The sequence below is a fragment of the Emydura macquarii genome, unplaced genomic scaffold (assembly GCF_026122565.2).
Source record: "Emydura macquarii macquarii isolate MOO-44397 ecotype Brisbane River unplaced genomic scaffold, CSIRO-AGI_Emac_v2 contig_431, whole genome shotgun sequence".
In the NCBI taxonomy this organism is placed as follows: domain Eukaryota; kingdom Metazoa; phylum Chordata; order Testudines; family Chelidae; genus Emydura; species Emydura macquarii.
This window is the reverse complement of record NW_027130568.1, coordinates 3,593,105-3,602,172: the sequence shown is the minus strand read 5'-3', so window position 1 is coordinate 3,602,172 and position 9,068 is coordinate 3,593,105. Positions and strand designations below refer to the sequence as shown.

The 9,068-nt window shown below is 43.6% G+C and overlaps 1 protein-coding gene across 6 annotated transcripts in view; it reads left to right on the top strand.

The window, feature by feature from the left end:
* The first annotated feature begins 3,246 nt into the window (after positions 1-3,246).
* Positions 3,247-9,068, top strand: part of TMX3 (thioredoxin related transmembrane protein 3) — a 58,363-nt gene continuing 52,541 nt past the window's right edge. For 4 of the 6 annotated variants that reach the window (XR_010917903.1, XM_067537487.1, XM_067537486.1 and 1 more), the window contains exons 1-3: positions 3,247-3,344; positions 3,895-3,949; positions 8,658-8,697. Coding sequence is in view for 5 of the 6 variants with exons in the window: in XM_067537487.1 (XP_067393588.1) it covers positions 3,302-3,344; positions 3,895-3,949; positions 8,658-8,697 (138 nt within the window). In the remaining variant the exon portion in view is untranslated. The remainder of the gene's footprint in view (positions 3,345-3,894; positions 3,950-8,657; positions 8,698-9,068) is intronic. The other 2 variants (XM_067537484.1, XM_067537483.1) reach the window with 2 other exon arrangements.

The following is a 9,068-nucleotide window of genomic DNA, read 5'->3' as shown; positions in this document are numbered from 1 at the left end:
AATACCACGGACACAGAGCAGGAACAGATGGAGAAGACAGAGACACTGACTATCCCCTTTTTTGTATGTAGTCCCATTTCTAGTATTGCTGTATAAGTCATTGTTTTATTGCTGAAAAATGAGTGTCTGTTTGTGTATGGTGGGTGGCGGCGGGGCGAGCAGCGGGACAGGAAGGAAGGAGGCAGGGAGCGCATGGCTGGTGATGACTGAAGTGGTCATTGGTAGTGGTGGTGGCTCTTGGAGCTGACTTCATCAACCATGGGGACCAGGCCAGCTGTGTGGATCTGTCTGGGGCAGAGCAGAACAACCCTGAGTTACTCAGGAGCCCGCCCCAGGGTCTCTTGCTGAAGCTGGGAAGCAGGTAACCCGGACATGTTTGCCTGTTCAGGGAGGGTAGGCTAGCCTCCAGCCCCACCCCTTCTGCCCAAAGCCCAAGCAAGCACTGCCAGCAGGCTGCACTGGGTAGGCCCAGTCAGTGCCGGAGCCTCCCAGCACCATTACTGGGGGGCATCCTGAGCACATCCAAAGCCCGGGCCACAGCTCTGTCCCAAAAAACCACCTTGCCCAAGCACCAGCCCATCCTCCTCTCCCTTCCCAACTCAGTGGCAGAGTGCCACCGGCTAGCCAGCACCAACACCTACCCAACCCCACCCCAGGCTAGCTGGTCTACCCCTGCCCCCAAAACACCCGCAGCCACACGCCTGATCCCTGGGTCCCCGCAGCACTAACATGGACTGGCCAGACATGGCCCTGGCCCCTGCCCTGGTCCCCAGCGGTGCAGCGCCAACACAGCCAGGGTGGCCCCAGCGTGCAACCTCCATCCTGAACCTGAGCTCCTGGGCACCCTCGCACCCAGGGAGGCCTTTGCCAGCCCCAGTGCCCGTGCTGCAAAGGTCTTTTGCAAGTGGAGGGTGGTGCATGTATATGAATCAATGGTGGTTAAAATTAAGGTCCAATGGGAACAAGTATGTGTATTTGGATCACAGATGAAACTACACTACTGACATTAGGGCAGATATATATATATATATATATATAGGGCATATATATATATATGACTCCAAGCGCATATTGAAGCAGGAATTGTTGGGTTGTGATCACTTCATATCTTTGATGCTTGAAGAAAATGTTGCTGGGAGCTATCTGCAGCCTTCCAACAATGCATGCCAGAGGGGAGGTATGATGTGATGCTGGGGTTGAGGGCAGCAACTGTCTCAAACAACCTATCTGATATGCCATCATGTAGTGCTTCCATTGATTACAGTTTACATTAAATACCCTTGATGTTCAAGTGCAAGACTTTCTTTTCTATGCAGTTGTATTGTTTTTTGGTTACTTTTGTAATAAAACATTTGTAATTGACAGTTTGTATCTTTAGTTTCTTCTGTTTAATATGTTTGAGCAACATCATTTTCAAAGTACTGGACACTTCCCCTCAATTTGTAAGTTTAGAGCATCTTGTATAAAACATGCTGAGAGCCATGTCCTGCTGTACACAGTAGTAGTCCAGTAAAAGGCAGCTGCACGTAGCATTAGGTAACTAAAAGCTACAACAGCCAGATGAGTTCTTTGTGAGCACTGCCTGGCAGCAGTATATCATCGGATGGTCCCGCTGCCACTTTTGGGAAGTGCACGACAGACAATACTAATGCTCCTAGGCCAGTGGCATTAAAATGGGTGGATGGAGCATGCCACCAATCATTCCTCCCCTGTCCACCAGACGTCTAAGGCCTGATGCACAGGCAGCTAGCCACAGCAAGTAATGTGTGTGATCGTAGTACTGCTCACTTTGCAGCCCCACTCATTCCCCCCCCCCCCTCCTCCGATTGCTCTCTCATACCCTCCCTGAACTGCTGGACACAAGGAAATGTTTGTTGCATACATAACCAAGTTTAATTGCTCCAGTCACACCAGCACTACTCAGCTCCCACACCCCATATAGTTGCACTGCTGCCCTTTCAACAGGACCCAGTGAAAAAAAAAGACTCTTGACAGCAGAAGGCCAAAAAATAATCTATAATCAATCTATTTACAAGCAGCGGAGGAGAGCACCCACCTCCCTGCCCTGATCATGGCACCACCTCTGACAAGGAAGCCCACACAGGTGAAAGAGCGGGAGGTTCACATCACATCAGGACTAAGTGTAGACACAAGCCCTGTGGGACAGGGCTTCCCCATTTTGCTGGAGCCCAGTTGGCTCCAACTGTAAAGTTGGGCACCATTGCTTTCTCAGACGGAAATCGGTTTAATCTGCTTTCTCTGACTGGCCTAGTCATCACAGCTTGACTTTTTTTTTTAAAAAAAGTCCTAGTGCAAAGTGTTTTTTAAACTAATAAACTAATACAAATTGCTCTGCGGTGTCTAAAACCAAATCATCATGGTACTAAGAACCAAGGGGGAATCTGACTCCCCACAATGCAAAAAGGGAAGAGCTCAGGAATAGGTGCTGGAACTGGGGTGGGAGTTACTGCCCCAGCTTAAAGTGGTTTCCCTTATAGAGAGCTTGTTGTTGGATTCAGTGGCTCTCAGTACCCCCGTGGAACAAACTATTCCAGAACCCTAGGGTGACCTGATGTCCTGATTTTATAGGGATAGTCCCAATATTCAGGGTTTTTTCTTATATAGATGCCTATTACTCCTGCTCCCACTTTTTCTCACTTGCTATCTGGTCACCCTAAGCCCCTCCAAGCCCATGGGCAGCAACACTGGAAAGGGATGAATGGTTCTTTCTTTCTGAGCTGGACCCCACACAGGTGTGCACACACAGGGGGTAAGGACTGGAGTCAGCTGCATTTCGCAGTAGAGGAGGCTCCTGTCGGCATGGCACCTCTGTGGTTTCCGGGACCACGGCCTACTTCCACGGGCGGGTGGCCTCAAATCTGCGGGTGGGGGGATTTTTCTCACTCAGCCTGGGCGCGCTGGCGGCAAACCCGCCCACCGAGCACGTCCCACAGGCAGGCGACGGCACTAGCAGCCAGCGGGCCCGGGCCCAGGGACTGGACCGCAGCGGCTGGCACAGCTCAGCACACGCGCGCGCCTCGCTCTCTCTGCCTCGCCACGCGGACACGAGCTCTGAGGGGGCGTGGCCTGTCGCCAGCCCCTCACGTTCTAAGTGTCTCTCGGCCGCTAGCCCAACCCCCCCGCCCACCTCAGCTCTCTCTCTGCGCTTGCGCAGACGCTTGGGCACGGGACGGGGGGAAGCTTGTCAGGGTGCCGCGTGCGGTTTCCCCTGCCGACCGGAAGTCGTGCTGCCTTCGCAGACCCCGTGACCGGCCCTATTCCTTCCCCGATCCCTGTCAACATGGCCGCGGCGGGAGGGCGGTGCTGGCTGGTCTGGGCAGCAGGTAAACCCGGGGGCGCCTCATTGCTTCCCCCGCCTCCCCCCCGCAGTGGCGCGCGGGGGGGGGGGGAGTCCGTGGCGGGGCCCGGGGGCGACAGGAAGCGGAGGGGGGGGGGGGGGGGGTGTGAGGGGACAGGGCAGGTTGCGGGGGAGGTGGGTGTTTGCGGGAGCGGGTGTTAGGCAGAGGCGTTGGGGGGGCGGGAGGAGTCGTTGCCCCAAAGCTTCTTGCAGCGGGCCTGGAAGACTGAGGGGTGAAGGGGAGAGAGTCGGGTTTGTGTCTGTTGGGGGCAGGGAGGAGACGGGGGAAGGACCCTCCAACTTAAAAAGATCAGACCAAGCTTGATGCAGATCAGGCTGTCTGAATTCATTAGGTTATTTTCATAAATGTGGGGCACATTAGGGGTGCCTGCAGTACGTCCCTATGGAAGAGTGCAGTGGACCAGGGGCTCTTTTGGAGGGGACGATGGCAATGAATTAATCAGAGCAAACACCGTTACCCTGTCCTGCAACCTACTTATTACTCTTCCTTCTTCTCACCCCTTCCTTCTTGGCAGCTGCTGCATTTGTCTTGGCTTTAGAGGCAACTTTTGTGGAAGATTTAGATGACTCGTAAGTACTCATGTTTTATTGTCATGTGAAATGTTGTATAGGTGTTACTTTGTTTTTCGTGGAAGTGCTCCTTTGTTGCTTGGTGCTCTGTGGTATTACCCAGCAGAAAATGCTGCGCAAGTCTTGGTTGTTTCCCTAACAGCAACTGTGAAAAGCAAGAAAGAAAAGGATGTGGTTTGTATAAATATGACATTGTAGCTAGTATGTTGAAGTGTGGTTAGCATGGCTCAGTTTTGCAAAGGCTGCATGTTGTTTTAAGGGGCAGTGGGTAGGGCTCACCATTTCGGAAGACTGAAGAATAAGAGAGTAAATAGACACAGTAATAAACACTTATAAAACATGCTCTTTTCCTCCAATGTTTCTAGATATGGCAATACATTGGAATCTGTTCAAGGAGAGAAGGAAAAAGCACATTTTCATAGCTAGAGAACCTCTGTGAAACCTCTGCTAAAGGAAAACTGCTTGGTTTTTATATTGTTAGTAGAAGTTTCCTAAAGTAACTGCAAGCCTTTTGTGGATTGTGCCGATATCTGTATTTAAAAGTGTTGATAACTTCTAATTCAGTGCCCTTGGAAACTTAATTTAGTAAGCAGTGAGTTATCCAAATATATGTTATGGTTCTTTATCAAACAAGTGCTGGGATAGGGCCACAAATCTATGGCAAATCTTCTTATAAATAAGATATGACGATATAAAGGGTAAACATTTGTAGTTTTCTGTTATGTCAGAAGTCGAGCAGCAGGTGCTAGTACATATACAGCAAAGGTTTCATGAAAGTAGAATATGGGTGAAAGCTTTGCATTATTATTGATTTGAATTATGGTAGTTCATAGACGTCCCTTGTGGTAGGAGGGCACTATGCAAATAAATAGTAAGAGATAGTCCTTATACCAAAGATCTTACTGCCCAAATATGAGAGAGAGAAAAAGGATGGTAGGGGAAACAGAAAGGTGAAATGACCTGCCCAACATCACACAGCAGGCCAGTGGCACGGGTTGGAATAGAAATTAGGTCTCTAATTTATATTCCCAGTGTATTAGATCACTCTGCCTCAGTGTGCTAGTTTTGTTAAAAAGGGATGTCTGCTGGTAAACTAATTAGATGGAGATGGTAGAATTATGTATCCAAAACCAGATGCGCACAGCCTAAAAACAACATCTGTAGGAAGTTCTCTAAATATACATATCATTAGCCTCCATTTCCCCAATTCCTATTATCCTGTATATTGGATTCTCTATCATACACATTTATAGGATGAGGAAAGATTAATACATTACAAGAGCTGTAGCACATGGCACTTCTGTTGCTTGATTTAAATCCAACTGTCTGTCCTAAGACAATTTTAATTGAGCATTATGGAGTTATTGATGACACTATATAATCTTATGTTGATACTTATATGGTCCTGAAAATACAATGATATAATTTGGTTGTAAAAAGTTTCCCGGCCCTGAAATTTGGTTTATTTTGTTTCATGCCAGGAACAAATTTATGTAGATTCTTCATAATTAAGACTTACTAAAAAGTTTTAAATACATTTTTTTTTCTATTGGGTTAAAATAATTTGCCCTTGCATAATTCAAACACTCACTGCTTATATAGTATCTAATAGAGATTTACAAGGTTTAATGTTGGGAATAACAGTCAATAATACTAATGTTGAAAAGTTACTGCCTGCTACAGTGAATGTGCAGGATTTAGTCCAACACAAGTGACAATATGAATTTAAAATATCCACCATAATTTCTACCAAGGACCACATAAAAGTGTGTTTTCAGATTTCATACATGATTATGAAAGGTATCTTTGACAAGAAGGAGTTTACAGAATGTGATTCTTTTTCTTAGAAATTTAAACTACATTAAACTTAAATAATTTGAATCTGACAAAGGTAAGAATATCAAAATAGAAGATTTCAGCTCTTATATTTTTGCCAGTCTATCTCTTAGTAAAAAGGGATACTTTTAAATTTGGTTCAAAACTTAATTTTTTTATAAACAAGCTTTTGTAGAACTTGAGCACAATGAAAATGTTTGACAAACTTGCTTAGATTTCATTGGAATCAAATGTTTCTAAACAAACACTTCCCTTCAGATAGTGTAGCATTGAGATCCTGCATGTGAAACTGACTTGACTTTCTTTAAAGAGACAAGGTGGGTAAGATAATATCTCTATTGGGCCAGCTTCTGTTGGTGAAAGAAACATGGTTTCGAGTTTACACAGAGCTCTTCTTCAGGTCAACCAGAGAGAAATGAAAAAAAGTAAAACGGCATAAATAGTTATAATTTTAACGTAGGTTAAAATGATTTATAATATATTTTTGAAATTTCTTGTCTCGTCAGCCTTTTTTGAAGATGTTATTCAGTACTTAATCAAGAAAGAAGAATTGTGTGAGGGTAGCATTCCAAATTCTGAATGGGAAATTAAACTTGCTTATTGCATTGCATTCTGTTCCTCTCCACTTCCTTGTTTTTTCTGGTCTGCCATCTGCTAGTTTTTAGACATATCTTTGATCACATGTCTTAATATTCCATATGAGCTAGAAGTAGAATGCTTTGGTTGCATAAAGAAAAATATACTATGAAAAATGTCTGCAGCTGCTTCAGAGGGAAGAGGCGTGGTTTCTATATCAAAGTCTCAGCTTACAACTGTAGAGGATTTTCAAACTGCAAACACACCTGGGATCTGAAAATCACACTTGCTTTCCGCTTCTTGCATCATCACCAGCGTTCAATGCTTTATAATTAGAAATTGCCAACGTATTTTTTGATGCACAAGGGAGACTAGAATTTATCTAGATCTTTCATTAGCTCTGCAAACAGTAAAATGAGTGGATAAGGCATGTGTGATTTAAATAAAATGTTTGCGGGTTTTTTTAACATACATCAGGTATTTCTAATACCCTTTCCTCAGTCATCATCTTGTTTTGTTTTGTGTTTGGTAGTTTCTTGAAAGTACCAATCTGAACAGGTCATACTAAATTCCCGCAACTCCCTCCAGACATTTGGGCATGCATTTACTTTAGTACCTTGTAGTGTGGGCTAAACAAAGAGTTTCAGTCTTAATGTTATGGTTGTTACAAAATAAATAGTTAAAATATAGTACTTGTATTACTAACACCTCAGCAAGCAAATGGCAAATCTTTTCTTTTTCCCAGGCATTTAGTTAGCTTCTTAAAACTTGGCTTTTAAAGTTCTTTAGATATTTAAAAAGTAAAAGGTGAGATCAGGGAAATCTAGGTGGTTTAGTGAGTTAGGTGACTTAACCTCCTTCTCTGTGGGCATATGACATAAAACCCTGTTCTAGGTCATATATCTCTGTAATGGTCATGTATTGCCTGCTTTCAACTGTTGCAAAATCTCAACTTACTTGCATTTTACATACCAAGTTCATCCCTGGTTTTCTTGTACCACTTTGGTCCTAAGTGTGTAGCTCCCAGACCTGTGGCCGGTCTCCTAGAAAACCATTGTGACTCAGGTTTTACAATCATCTGGTCTGACTTTCTGCATAATACAGGCCGTAGAACAAATGTGTTTTACATGACCAGATAAATGTAGTGATCTTTCCTCGGGAGCAACTTGGGGCTGTGGTAGCAAGGGTATTGCCAGCCCAAACTGAGATGTGTTGGGAAACTTCAGGAAAGACGTGTATGTAATGCATGGATGCATTACCTTTGGGTCTAATGAAAGCTATTAAGCCATGACTGTCATAAACAGTAGTTCAGTTCACAAGTAACTTCCAAATAAGTGCTCTCATTGTCATCTGGTTGAAATAACAAGACAAATAGACTTGTAAATACATACAAAATTCATCCTGTTAGGTACTATTTTAAACCTAACAACTTTATTATAATGTGAATTTCATAAAGACTTCTGTGGTAGCCTTGTAATAGTCTTGCAATTCATATTCAATTTAATGCAAACTCTACAGTTCTGCTTAAACTAATCAATTTTTTACCTTGTAAGTCATTGCTCTAACATTAAAGAAAGGCCAGAAAATATAAATAGTAGTATTTACTATCTTAACTTTGTGTTTTTTGAAGTTAAAGTTTTGGTAAAGTAAATGTTGAGGTTATATTAACATGACTGCTAACTTTAACTTTAACATGACTTTAGCTGCAAGATTTTTACAGTGTTGAGCAAACTAATATAAAGGTCACTCTGAGTTGGAAAACTAGTTAGAAAGTTAATCTAGGATATTTTAGTGTACAAAATATTGTTGGTTGTGTATGTTACTTAGCAAGTATAGCTCTCTGGGAAAAGAGGAAGAGCTGAATTATAGCTTAATTTAAAGCAGTGTTTTGGGGGAATGCATTAGACTAAACACCGAGCATGCAGTAACAAGTTATGTTATAGTGATTTAAAACAGACTGCAGTGCACTATACCAATGAGTTTGTTATATAGTATAAATCTGCATATTGCCAAACCATTTTTCCCCACAGTCATTTACCCTCACTTAAGCGGTTCTGGGTTTTTTTTCCACTGGTGGCAAGGGGTGGTGGTGAACTAATACTATACACTACAGTGTGAAGTACACAAGCAATTTTAATAGTAAAAAGCTGATGGTCTTAATATGCCTGTCATATTTTTGCTTTGATCTTCTATTCCTGTTTTTTAACCAGGTCACTTTGTCCCGTCTTTCAGAAACAAATAGTGTATTTGTGTGCTTGTGTATGGACACATCACAAATTATGCTTTTCTTTTCTAGGTTTAAAGACGATCGTAAAGATGACATTTGGCTTGTAGATGTGAGTATGTGAGAAATATTAATTGCTTTCCATTGGTTCTGCATCCTGGCTCTGAAGGAAATTGGTGTTGGTTCATGCTATGTGATGGGATATATAAACTCCAGAGCAACGGGTTAAGGAACAGATTTGGGCCCAGGCAGTCCTGCCCAGCCACACCTGCAGAACTTGCACAAGCTGGAGGCATGACTTCAAAAAGGGGAGCAGAGCAGTTGAGGGGAAGGCATTAGACAGTTGCTCTGAGCTCTGAAGAGAAAATAATATTCAGGAGCTTGTTCCCTGGGATCTGGCAACACAGACATGTGCAAACCCATGGAGAAGAGGCAAGCAACAGAGATTACAGGCCAGAGACTTAATAGAGTGAGTTACTTGGG